Raw genomic sequence first — 13,714 nt, forward strand, 5'->3', positions numbered from 1 at the left:
CAAAAACAATGGCCTCCATCAAAAATTTGGATACCCTAACCCAGCACGGAACTTTAGAGGAGCAGGGCAAATTGGTTCAGTTATTCCTGTCTGCTGTTTACCTAACCCTTTTGAAGGGTCATAGCCCATTTGTAGCATTTGCAAAGTTACTTTATCATCAGGGCTAAAAAGTAACATGCCCATTTGAGACAGCACATCTCTCCCCCACAGCAAGAAGGGCAGCGAAGGAATCATATACGGTTGGAATGTTCCACGGGTATCCTCAAATTGCCAGTCTAAAATTTTTGCACTTTGGGCTACTGCAGGAGCTCTCCCGATGCCCACTAAGTTATTTGCAGTAGTATGTGTGGGCCAGGAATTGGGCCAGTCTTTCCCAGAAATACAGGAAACATCTGCTCCTGTGTCTAATAGCCCTTCAATAGACTTGCCACTGACAAGAATAGATTTCATAGGACGCTTTTTAGTAATTTCTGTTACCCAAAAAACCATGTCACTAGACCCAAATCCTTTGTCCTGTCTTTCATTTTGGGTGGCTGTTTGCCCAATTGCATTATGATAAGGCAAAAGTAAAAGTTGGGCTATTCTCTGTCCCTGATGTATTTGGAAAGTTTTAGTCGGGGGTGAAATCATTATCTGAATTTCTCCTGTATAATCTGAGTCAATTACTCCAGGAATAATTGTAAGACCTTGTATAGCTAAGGAACTTCTGCCTAGTATAATTCCTACCAGGCCTGTCGGTAATGGACCTTTAACTCCTGTAGGGATTTTTATAGTGGGGCTATCTGGTGTTAATATTGTTGAGGTGGTGGAACTGAGGTCCAGTCCTGCGCTGCCTGGGGTTGCTCTGATGAGCTCTGCGACGGGACGAAGGGAATGAATGGGTTCAGTGAGGCTGCCCCAATCGTTGTCGGGGCCTGGGGCTGGCCCCTCAACCCGTTTCCCGACTGCTGGTCAGGGCCTAAAAGGGCTCCATTTCTGTGGAGTCTTGACCTGCAGTCCCTTGCCCAGTGATATCCTTTCTGGCAGCGAGGGCAAAGAGACCTAGCATTCATGGGCGGGGGGGCAGGGTTTTGCGGAGCAAACACAGCTGGTTGGGCCGGATTAGGTAGATAAGAACCGGGTGTTCTTTGAGGGCAGTAACGAGAAGTGTGTCCCTCCTGGCCACAGGAGAAACAAGTTTTAGGGAATGCATTCTTGCTTTGGTTATTGAGATCACTTTGTGATGGCTTATTCTTGTTAGTAAAAAAGGACTGGACTGCCTGCTGATAAGAATTCCCTGTTATTGCTGCAGCTATCGCAACACCTTGTAGCATTGACGGTCCTACATCTGCACACTGTTTCATATAATCAATTAAAGATCCAGTTCTTCTAAGAGGGCGCAATATAGCCTGGCAGGTAGAATTAGCATTTTCAAAGGCCAAGTGTTTTGTTAACAGTTTAGCTGCCTCAGAATCAGAAATTATTCTCTGGACAGCTTCTGAGAGTCGTGAGACAAAGTCTTCAAATGGCTCTTCTGACTTTTGTTTAATATCAGATAGAGCGGCACCTGATGCTTTACCATCGGGCAATGAGCGCCAGGCAGTAAAGGCACAATCAGCCACCTGTTGTATAGTAGTTCTATCTAATTTCATCTGTTCGTCATATGAGGGGTAGTCGGCCTGACCAAGTAATATAGGTTCAGTGATATGTGTAAAGTCTCCATTTTGGTTAGAAAAAGCATATATACGAGCGAGATCATCATATTCAGATTTCCAAAGTATAAAATGTCCTCCGGACAGGCAGGCCCTAGCAATTGATTTCCATTCTCGAGGTGTTAAGCACTGACCTGCTAAATTTTCTACTAGCTGCATTGTATATGGGGCTTTAGGCCCATATGAAATACATGCATTTTTAAGTTCTTTTACCAATTGAAAAGAAACAGGCTCCCAGTCGATAGCCTTTTGTTCTCTTTCATCATTGTCAAAAATTAAAGGGAAACAAGCCTGAAGCTGGGGATCAAATTTCTCGCCAGGGGCAGAAGAGGTCCGTCTCCGTGGGATCGATTTTGGAATTTTCCCACTTCGATAGGGAGGTGGCAGCAATAATGTGGGTTTAATAGGACCTGTACGGCTTGGTATGGGAGGTGGTATGGGGGGAGGTGGTATGGGAGGTGGTATGGGAGGAGGTGGCAATGGCATAGGTTTTATATTCTCTGCTCTGTACTCTGGAGCTCTTTGAACTGTTTGGTATGCAGAAGTTACATATGGATTAACTGGGAAGCTCTCTTGGGAATCCCTGGGGGCATATAGCCTGATGGGAGACGTTTCCCTTAAGCTCTTTGGAGCTGATGGCCTGACAGGGGAAGTTTCTCTTAGGCCTTTTGGGGCATCTTTGTTTAAGAGATGCCGATCTTCATTGGAATGATATTTAGCTGTTATCTCATCTAAATTCTCTTTTCCTTTTGGGGAAGGCTGATCTTCTTTCTCATCCCTATCTTTAAGTTGTTCCTGAGTAGTCATGGCTGCTAACATTTTTCTTAGTTGCTGATAGTTAGGCGGGTCTTCGTTTTTCTCATTTTCTTCAGGTTTAACTACAATTTCGACTTCATTTTCCTCTTTAAAGGTTACTTTTTTAGATTCAGGGGTAGGTTTAACTACAGCATTTTCTTCACTATCCCTTTTAAGATGTACTTTTTCTGAATCTGGGGCAGGGTCTAAGACATCTCTAATAATATTCCATAAGGAAAAGGCGTCATTAGGCACCTTTTCTGAGCCATGTTCGGCATGGTAAGTTTTTAACTGTTTTCCTACTTTTTCCCAGACATCTAAGTTAACAGAGCCTTCGTCTGGAAACCAGGGACAGTGCTCTTGTACAAAGGAAAAAAATGATTGAATGGCAGATTTTTTAACTTTAATTCCTCTTTTACCTAATAACTGTAAAATTACTCCTATAAAGAGCTGTCTTTCATTTGATTCAGTATTACCCATGTCAGAAAATTAAGTATAGTAAAAGATTTTGCTTTTAGCTATCAAAAGATTAGGCCTTTTTTGTCAGCCTTTTTAGAAATCGTTTTTTTCTCTCTAACTCTTCAACACTTTCAACACTTCCCACTCCTCTCTCCCTGTCTATTCTACAGGGGGGTCTGCAGCACCCTAAGTGGGGTCCTATCCGTCCCGAAAACTCAACACTGGGGGAATGGGGTTGGGGACTTACCTTCGAAACGCCTGTATCGGGCGCCACCTGCCGAGGACCAGCCCCGGCTGATCCAGGGTATTCGAAGGGGAGACGGCGTCGGCGACTATTTATATGCTAATTAGAGATATAGAGAACAATAGAATGAGGATAGCTCAGTAGGAAAATTCAGTGGAAAAAAGAAGCTGAGTAGCTTGGTTTACGCGGGAGACCAATAAAACTTCAAGACAAGAAGTTTGCACCACTTACGTAGGCCGCAGGCGCCCTCTCGAATAGCGGAAGGTGTCTCACCCTAGACACCTTCTCGAGTGGGTCTTAGAAGCCCAGGCATGATTAGTAAGCGTGGTGGGTTCCGCGCTCCAGATGGAGACTCAGCTGGAAGTTAAAAGAAAGAATGACATGGGGAGACCAAGCGTTGGTGAGCAAGGCCCATAGCTTTATTTTTAACAGGGGCTTTTATACCCTAAGTTACACATAGAGGATAATAGGGGATGCAAAGTCAGCAGTCTTTGATTCTTATCAAAAACCAAGGTTTCTTTCCTGCAAATTTATCGTATACAAATGGTTTAGGTGATTTACATCATCTTCTGGCCAGAAGGCCTACTAACATTTTATGACTCTTGACAAGGACTTATCAACAAAGACTTACTTTCTCTAAGAGTAATTATTTTAAGGTTTGGCACCATCTTCCAAAGATAAAATTGCATTCCTATAGGGCGGATGTGTAATGGGTTTACAACAAAGGAAAGAATTTATTACCTTAAGGGTCTAAAGTTACTAACACCAAGGCCACTACTTATTTTTTCTACATACCCACTATTAATTAATACATATTCAAGGATACAATTCAGGGGATGTGAAAACTTGGCAACAAACATTGACTCATCAATGAAATCCTTTACTAGTTTATTCTGACAGTTTTTAACTCTCTGAGAGGCTCTAAGCTATTTGAATATCTTAAGCTTCCCGTGCCTCTGGAGGCTAGGAGACTGTAAACAATCGTATGCATAGCTGCAGGAGTCCGGGTAAACTTGTCAGGCGAGTTAGAGAGCCATCTGAGGGGTTTGGATTTAAACACTCCTAATTGCCCAGGAACTTTATTAATTGGAGTTGTAAGTTAACTCTTTGACAGAGAGAGAGCGAGATGGTGGTAGGGGACAGCCCCCAGTAAAGTCAGAGGTGAGAGCACAAAGCAATAAAGTAGGCAGACTCTGGTTTTTTGGGGGACAATGCTCGAGAATATCCGGGGGGACTCCTGAGGCTCGATCCCGCCTTTGCGTATGCCGAGCCTCCTTCCTCATGACCTTTGTCACGAGTGGAATGCCTCACCGGCTCCCCGCAGACATTCATTCATCTGTAGGAAATCGACTACTGCTTGAATCCTGACTTAGGAGACAGTTTGGAGCCCATACTTCTGTGTTTGTGTGCTTAGGGGATCCTTGCAGTTCAGGGCCCCCACCCAGCCTTCTTGTAGAGAAAAGGAGATGTCATTTGAGACAAAGGCAGAGCCAGAAATTGGTCCTGTGTCTGAAACCATGGCGGGTGGAGTTGAAGGAGAGCACGTGCCCTGCAGAACGGGAGGGGACATGGCCGGACTTGGTGGCAGAGCTCTTTCAGGGTGAGGGGCTGGTGCTGTCAGAGGTGGGGAACCCCTGCTCCCCGGGTGGATGAGGTGTGAGGAGGACTGCGTAGACAGTGGAGGAAGAGGAGGTGGACACGGCCTCCTGCTCTTGGGGGTTTTGGGGTAATGAGGAGGGCCCTGGTGCCAAGACCCGAGGCCTGGCACAATTGGGGGGTTAAGATGGAGAAGCCTGGGGCCTGGTCACCATTCCACTGTGTGTCAGTGAGAGTGAGAGATGAGAAGAGGAAGAAGCCGTGGGGCAGGAGAGGCCTCTGTGCTCTGAAGACAGTGGGCCACAGCGGCTGGTGTGAGGGAGGGATGTCTCTAGGAGGCAGCTCTCAAGGGGTCACGACAGTGACTTAGCAGCACAGGTGGGACTTCGGAGTGGGGCTTGCAGGCAGTTTGGGCTGGGTGGGGGGCACTATGCTGGCTCAGGAGGAAGGGAGTGGGGACTGAAAACCTGGCTCACAGGCAGGGCAGGCACGGCATATTTGGTGAGACCTCCTAGAGGAACTGGTTACCTTGTCTCTGAGACCTTCTCCGGGAGGATAGAGCTTCGGGTGAGGAGGGGGAAAGAGATGGAGGGTGCACCCCGCGAGGGGACTGGGAGGTGATGGTTGGGGGGCGACCCAACCCGGAGGCCTCTGTGGCCCTCAGAGGACCCTCGAGGGTCCGCAGTCCACAGTGGGACTGTGTCGTACCCCCTACCCAGTTCCCAAGGGTGTTCTGGCCCCAGGCCCTTGGTGGAAGTGGAGCAGAGAAGGGAGCAATTCTGTCAGGAGGGAGGGGAGACGGGAGGGAAGACAGGTGTGGCTCCGGGAGATTTCAGACTTCCATCTCCTGTGCAGCACAATGTTCCTCGCAAATCCATCGAGCAGAGCAGCGTGTGACCCCGAGCAAGCTGAGCTGGTTGTTGGCCCTGACCACGTGCAGACGTATGGGGTGTCCTGTCCTTGGAGGAGGGCCCTATCTCCCGGGTTTATGGACTCCTGCATGTGAAGGCGCCACCCTCTTCCCAGGGACAAGACTGAGCAGAGCCCAGGAGGTCCTGCAGTGCAGGTGGCTCACAGTCAAGGCTGGCCACCCTGCCTCTCAGCAGGCCCCTGCTGAGTGAGCTCCTGGTAGCTGCAGGCCCAGGCCTTAGAGCTCAGGGCCTGAGCATCTGTGCTGGGCCTTGTTTAGCCCAGAGTCTGGTGACATGCTCACCTCTGCTTTAATGGGAGACACCAATGGTGCTCAGCTCCGAGCTGTGGGTCCGAGGCCTTTCTGCTGCGGGTTGTCTGAGGCGCCTTTAAAAACACTGAGAGCAGTGCAGACGGTGTTCCAGGCAGACCGGTGATTGTGATCCATGGACTTCACGTGGGAGAGGGAGGTCAGAGCAGGTGCGGGCCGAAGGGGAGGTAGGGTGCCAAGGGGAAAGCAGAGCAGGTGCAGGCCCCGCCCTGGGACCTGAGAGTGGGCTCCAGGGGGACCCTGGATGCCCCAGCCCCAGACAGCCGATCCTGTCCTAGTCCCACACCCTCACGTCAGCACTGCCTTCCCCACATATGGGAGTTTTCCAGCTGCTGGGGATGAGCCCTGAGTGTCTGTGGAGCAGCGGGTGGCCTGTTGCTGTTGGAGCCAGGAGGGCAGTGCCCTCCCGTGGGCCCTTTTGCTGTGAAATTGCCTATCTTCCAAACGGACAGGCTCTGGCTTGATTGACAGAGTGAGCTCTCTTTTCTTCTAACAGCGCTGCTCTTTGCCGTGTTTTTCAGTCAACCCCACTTGGGCAGTGCCCCGGATCTCAGGTTCCCTGCGGTGGACTGGCCAGCAGACTACTCGGGCAATGGGGTGGTGCTGCGATGCCCCCAGAAAGGCAGGCTGGCAGCGCTGCACGGTGAGCCGTCCGAGGCAAGGACCCTGCCACCACCTTCCCATCCCTGGTGGGCACCTTGTGAGGCACCTGCCCCCTCACACTGTGGTCCTGAGGTGGGTTTGGAACAAAGCGCTGATACGTCACTTTACGTCTTTCCATTTTCCTTTTGCTGGCTAAGAGTTTACTTTTAAGGCATGCTTTTTTTCCTTAAAATAACCAATTTGGATAACTTGTGGCTTACTGTGAGGCCCAGCATGGTACTAATTAGCATAGTTTTGAAATCATCCTACGAGTAAATGGATACACATATCCATCAGCTTATAATGAGAAGAATTCTCATTGGAAGTTTAAGTGCCTTTATATTTCCACCTCATTCATGGCATGTATTTGTTCATACATGTCTGTGTTTAGAGCTTCCATATTCAGTGAGCAGTTAGTTTGGGCCAGACATGGTCAGAAGTAGGACTCCAGTAGTGAATTAAAAACTGTGTGTGTTCTTTATCCACTGCTATGTAACGAATCATTGCAAAGCTTAGTGACTTCCTAGGGAGCAGCTCACAGTCCACAGTGCTTGTGCATTGTAGCAGGCAGGCCTGGTTCAGGGCCTCCTGAGGGCACAGACACGGGAAGGCGCCCCCAGGACTGGATGGCAGGCTTTCAGACTCACCTGGCTGCAAGGGACAGGCCCAGGTCCCTGCCGTGTGGCTTTCCCATGGCCTGGCTTTCTTTGGAACACCCTCTGAGAGCGAGAGCATGGGGTGTAGCCTGGGGTCTTTTGCGCCCTGGTCTCGAGGCCACACACCTTCACTTCTGTTTGTGAGAGTGAGCTGCGAAGTCCTGCCTCGCTCAGGGGCTGAGCAGGAGTCGCCCCTTCTGCCTCTTGAAGGGAGGAGGATGCAAGAATTTGTGGACCCCTTTTTAAACTGGTGCAACCTGTCAGACAGTAATGAGCAGGGAAAGGAGACCAGAGTGCCCGAGTTGTCCGAGGAGGAGGGGATGATCATGTGTGAACAGGGTGGCCAGCGAGGTGACACAAGGAGGGTGTCCTTGAACCAGAGACCCGGAGTTAGGAAGAGAAGTAGCTGCTCGGAGATAGAGAAAGGGTCGTGTCAACCAGTGGGGACAAGGGAGAGAGCAGGCCACATCAGGGAGGAGCCCGGGCTCAGGCCTCAGCAGCTCGAGCCTAGAGCCTGTTTCCTGAGGTGAGGAGGGCTGCTGGGGCGGGGAGCTAAGAGCTGGACCTCAGCCTTGTTGAGGTGGACGAGCCTATGGGGTGTCCCAGGGACATGTCAGGAGAGCAGTCTGAGTGTTCTGGCCTGCATCCGGGAGAGGATTCACTCAGCTCAGGGTGGACTTGGGGTCGTGGGCATACAGATGGCATTTAAAGCCACGAGCATGGTAAAGTCACCAGGCGGGTGCCAGTGGAGAGAGATGGGCTGCAAGGGTAGAGCTCTGGGGCACCCCACATTCCAAGGATGAGAAGGGCACAAGGGACTGAGGAATAACCGCAGGGAGGGCAGGGCCTGGAGCCCAGGGAGAGACATGCTGGGGCAGGCATGGGGGAGGGCAAGGAGGGGAGGAGGCTTGATAACATGCGTTCCTGGAACCCCCAGGGAGCTGCCCTGCAGGGCAGGGCCCACTGCCTGCTGGTAGAGAGCTGGAGACCAGGCGGGGAGGGGGACTGTAGAGGCCACTCCCAGGAAGCTTTCAGAGACCAGCAGAGGGTGCTGCAGGGAGCCCTGGAGGAGGAATCTGCTGGTTCCCCTTGTGTGATTGGAAGGCGAGAGAAGGGAGAGGACGTGCTGACCAGGCTGATGGGGGTGAACCCATAGGCAGCTGGTTTGCTGGACCAGAGGAGGAATGATGGCAGGTGGTCCTGGAGCCAGCAAAGGGGGTAGCCCGGCCCTGGGGCAGGGTCATGATGAAGACAGGAGGCAAGGGCACTGGCCACAGGGGACAGGGAACCAGCAAGCCAGCACCTCGAGGCTGCCCCTCAGTTCCTTTGAGGTCATGTCTGGGAAAGAAGGCAGGACCTGGGTGACAGTGTGGCAGGGGGGACGTTTTCAGAGAGAAGGGTGTGAGGTGTGAGAGCAGGAGGGCAGCACGGGGCCCCGCAGTCACTCCCCCATGTGTCTCTGATGACAGAGCCACCCTTGCGGTGCAAGGAGCCATCCCCCAGAACAGCCCAAGGGCCTGTGCCCCAAGAGGAGAACCGTGGAGGGGCTGGCCCTCCCGTCCCCTGGCTGCCCCTGCTCACTCCTGTCTGTGGATGTTCAGACCAGCCTGGGAAACGGAGGGCTGGGAGCCTGCGAGGACGGGACTCTCTGGTGAACTGGTACCAGTGATGACCACTGATAGGAACACAGTGGCTGCCAAGCTGAAGTGTTCTTTTTTCTTATTTTCCTCCAGCCTGGCTGATGGAGGCATGGATGTATTTTTGTAATTTTCGGTTTCTGTCTCTGACTCCATCAGCCCACCCTTGTGAATATCCTCATAGGAATGCCTGAGACCTGAGTGTCACAAGGCCGTCTAGGAACTGGATTGTCCCTGTGCCTGTTTCTTCAATCCTGCTCGCTTAAGAGATGGCAGTGTCTCATGAGCATGGCCCATTTATCCACAGTCAGGGCTTCCATGTAAAATTGGGTTCAGTTCCTGATAGACTTGAGCTGCCCTGAATGTCGCTGATGAGAAGTGGTCCTCTCATGCCCAGATGCACACCCTGAAGAAGCAGGACTGGGAGCGTGCTCAGCAAGCCAGCATGCTGGCCAACGTGGCTCAGGCATTCAAGAGTGACGAGGGCGTGTCTGACGGTGAGGGCGACAGGGTCACCCTCTTCAGCTCGCCAACTCAGCTGTTGCCCAGCGGGCAGGCTGATGCCGAGACTCTGACTGTGATGCTGCAGAAGCAGCTGGACGCCATCAACGAAGAGATCCAGTGGGTGATTGCAAAGTCAGCTCCCCAGAAACTCGGTTTCTCTGAGGAGCTGTCTTCTCCTAGGGACGTCTGAGTGTTCCATAGTAAGAAACCTGACCTCAGGTCTGCTTCAAGAATTTTCAGTTTTGAGATTGCCTTTGATTATAGAGCTCGGTCAACCAGGGCATTCTGTCCATGGTGCGGTGTCAGCACTCTGTGGGGGGGCGTTGTGGGGTGTCCCCCCTCAGCTCTGAGCCCCAAGGTGGGTGAGGTGCAGATGCGGTGTCCCCTGTGGCCCGTGCACCCTCCTGTGTCCCTCGGAGCCCCCCACGTTCTGGTGAAAAGTCACCTGGTGAAAGCTGGGGTTTTGGGGTTGGCAAATTCCCACTCAGATCTGCATTTTCCTTTTTAACTTAATGCAGTGTGAAGATTGACTTGTTGTAAAACAGTGGTCCAAGGACATGTGTTTGAGTTTTTCTCATTTCATCAGTATATTTAAGATGTTTTCTTTAGACACCGTCTTGGCAGTTATAACAATTTTCAAAACAAGATAGAATCCAAAGGCCCGCCTCTTGGTGAGCAGGGGGCCTTGGGTCTGGGTGCAGTCGGGTGGCTGGGGGCACTGAGGCCTGCCTGGTGTCACACCCGCACAGCTATGCCCATGTCCCGAGTCCACATTCAGAGTGGCCGCAGGCCGGTGACCCTGCACAGTACCAGGCAGAGCTGCTGCTCAGACTGTTCTTGTCACGTCAGCCCAGGCCAAGGTGCTCGCTCCTGATGGCCGAGAGCGAGGGGCCTGGGGAAAGGCAGGAGGTGAACAGGACAACCAGCAAATGCAGGTGGTACAGCCTGCCCATTTGACGCCAAGACAGACAGCTTTGTGGGCCGTGTTTGAGCACAGACAAGCTCAGAAAGATGGTCTTTCTGTGTCCCTGCAGGAAGTAAGGAATGGTTATATATTAATGTTTTTATTTTTACAGCAAGTTGTCAGGTAAAAGTGATTTTTCCTTATGCAACAAGTTGACTTGATGTAAATGGTAAATTTTGTCCATCAACTTGTTATCAACAGTGAAAACCTTTCAAGATGTATAAGTAGAAGTGAAGCTGGAGAGTTTACTTCTTGTAACAATCTTGTATTTTAATTTGAAAATCATTTTATTTGCATAACTGTGTATTTAAAATGCTATATAAAATCATCCACCACACATTAGGGGAGAAGAGCAGAAACTGTGAATTCTAGGTTAATGCAGCACATTGACATGAATCCAGAAACTCACACAAAGCTGGTGGAGAACTTCATCAAGTGATGCATTTGTATATATACAACCCTAAAAAAAAAAAAAAAAATCAACTCAGCAGTTCATCTGGTCTGAATACTTGTGTTTCAAAACTCCAGCTTGTTCGTGAATTGCTGTTTTGATTGTACAGAGTTCCCGATTCCCAGTGGAAAAGACTTGAGGCACTGACATGCATCTCTGCCCTGAGAGCAGGCGTGGTAAGGGTTGTCAACTTGAGGTACCTTCTCACAGGAAAAGAGTCGCCACCAGGGCCCCTTCAGAATGTTAGAGTAAATAAGTAAAATCAAGCATCAATAATCAGGGCCAGTTTGTAAGACTCAACGCTAAGTTATTCTAGGTTTGAGAATATTCAGAAGAGGAAAAGTACAAACTTTTGGCAGAGATGTTAATTGAGCAACTGTTTCTGGAATTTGCTAATCATGACACAGAATGCCAGCCCAAATTTATTGTCCAGACAGGTTCCTCTGCTGACAAAGGCAGGTGACAGGTTTTATTCTATTTTAGGTTGATCGAAGAAGAGGAGAACATGAAGCAGCGAGCCGAGGAGACTGACAGCAGGGAGGGCAGGGGGAGGTTAGGCAGCCTCCATCGTTTTAAATCAATGAGCTCCCTCAACCTGCTTGCCACCTCCTCGCATGCCGGCTCCTGCCCGCCCCAACCCAAGCCCAGAAGGAGGCGGCACAGCCCGGTGCGGGAGGGAGACCGGCTGGGCATCATGACTCTGGTATCTGTCTGCCTCCTCCCTGCCACATCCCTCCCCCAGCAAACTCTTTTTTTGTTTGTTTGTTTGGTTTTTGTTTTTTGTCTTTATACCCAGAAGAAAATCAGGTACATTTGCTACACTCAGAGGTCTAAAAGTTTTTGAACTGCCTAGTCTTTAATCATTCCACAATGGCACAGTGACAAATTAGTCTTGATATTTGGACCACCAGCTTAGCATGTCATCATGAACTCAGCCAGAGCCTGCTTCTGTAACCTTGGGCCTGGCCTGTGCTGGGCACAGCAGCTTCATGGAAGTTTCTGTTCTCAGGGAGCAGACAGCTTCGTGAAAGTAACCATAGGCAGCTCTCATGGCGTGGGAAAGCTGTGCAGCACATTTTCCATTGAGGAAGCCTGGCTGCAGGGTGCAGGGCATGCGGTGAGAACAAAACCAAGAATCTACACTGGTCTGCTTGCTGATGGACCTGGCTACGTGCTCAGGCCAGCTCTGCATGTGAGACCAGGTTAAAAGCCCAGTGCCCCAGGGCCCCAGGGAAGACGTTGGGCTGCCTCACTTTTCCAAGTCTAAAACTGGGATGACAACCTAGGGCATTTGGTGACAGAGTGTGCAGCTCTAAAGCACATGTTCCAGCTTTCTTGCATGTTTAGCTTAGGTTTTGTGAGTGCATTGCTATTTACCCCATGAAATCACTTGTACAACACTCTGCTTTGTTACTGGACTTGTATTATCTCTTTTTTCTGTTACCACCCATTTCATGTTAGCTGCATTGTTAGTCAGCTTATAATTAAATTAACCGTGAATCATTTTAGCAGCCTGTGAAGTGGTAACTAGGCCATTTTGTGGTCTTCTGACACACTGTTTTTGGAATTCGCGTCATTGGCTAATTAGGTGATATTTAAAATTCTTTGATGATTTCTCTGTGGTTTCATGCTTGATTTCTTTCTGAGTATTTGGAAAAGAACAGTTCTGTATGTTTTCCTTGCTGTTGGATTTCTCTGACGGTGTGTCTGCTTTCATCATTGGTTTTGATTTCCTGTCTCATCCTGTTGTCTGCTTAGTCATCGTCAATCCAGATCCCCCCCCCAGCCCCCGAGGCTGTAGTTTGCCCATCCATCTCCCCTCCCCCATCCCCCCACTTGCTCTGGTCATAGCAGTGCTGTGGTCCACAGCGTGTGTCCCCTTAGTCAGGTTTGTGATTTGTCTTCATGTCTCATTAAATGGTGTTTTTCCCCCATAGCAGTAATTTGAATTGGTGTATCACAGTGCAGTTACAGGCAAAGGCAATGGCAACCCACTTCAGTACTCTTGCCTGGAAAATCCCATGGACGGAGGAGCTTGGTGGGGTCCATGGGGTCCAACAGAGTCAGACACGACTGAAGCGACTTAGCAGCAGCTGCACGCAGTTATAAGCATAATGTAGATGGATCCTAAACTACATATCATGTGTAATTCATAAATGAGATTGTGCTTACATAAAGAAATGATCCTCTTAAGTGTAGAATTAATGGACTTTTAGATATGCAGATGACACCACCCTTATGGCAGAAAGTGAAGAGGAACTAGAAAGCCTCTTGATGAAAGTGAAAGAGGAGAGTGAAAAAGTTGGCTTAAAGCTCACCATTCAGAAAACTAAGATCATGGCATCTGGTCCCATCACTTCATGGGAAATAGATGAGGAAACAGTGTCAGACTTTATTTTTTGGGGCTCCAAAATCACTACAGATAGTGATTGCAGCCATGAAATTAAAAAGACGCTTACTCCTTGGAAGGAAAGTTAATGACCAACCTAGATAGGGTATTAAAAAGCAGAGACATTACTTTGCCAACAAAGGTCCATGTAGTCAAGGCTATGGTTTTTCCAGTTGTCATGTATGGATATGAATGTTGGACTGTGAAGAAAGCTGAGCACCAAAGAATTGATGCTTTTGAGCTGTGGTGTTGGAGAAGACTCTTGAGAGTGAGTCCCTTGGACTGCAAGGAAATGCAACCAGTCCATTCTAAAAGAGATCAGTCCTGGGTGTTGATTGGAAGGACTGATGCTAAAGCTGAAACTCCAGTACTTTGGCCACGTCAAGTGAAGAATTGACTCACTGGAAAAGACTCTCATGCTGGGAGGGATTGGGGGCAGGAGGTGA

General features: G+C 49.7%; 1 protein-coding gene across 1 annotated transcript in view; it reads left to right on the forward strand.

The window, feature by feature from the left end:
• The window catches only part of LOC113880074 (liprin-alpha-1-like), a 29,869-nt gene extending 17,783 nt beyond the window's left edge, over positions 1 to 12,086 (forward strand). Inside the window, 4 exon segments of the mRNA XM_027522075.1 lie at positions 6,547 to 6,682; positions 9,358 to 9,581; positions 11,363 to 11,582; positions 11,889 to 12,086. Of these exon segments, the coding sequence (XP_027377876.1) occupies positions 6,547 to 6,682; positions 9,358 to 9,581; positions 11,363 to 11,582; positions 11,889 to 12,086 (778 nt within the window).
• The last annotated feature ends 1,628 nt before the right edge of the window (positions 12,087 to 13,714 follow it).

This window comes from Bos indicus x Bos taurus, chromosome 21 (genome assembly GCF_003369695.1).
Source record: "Bos indicus x Bos taurus breed Angus x Brahman F1 hybrid chromosome 21, Bos_hybrid_MaternalHap_v2.0, whole genome shotgun sequence".
Classification (NCBI taxonomy): Eukaryota; Metazoa; Chordata; class Mammalia; order Artiodactyla; family Bovidae; genus Bos; species Bos indicus x Bos taurus.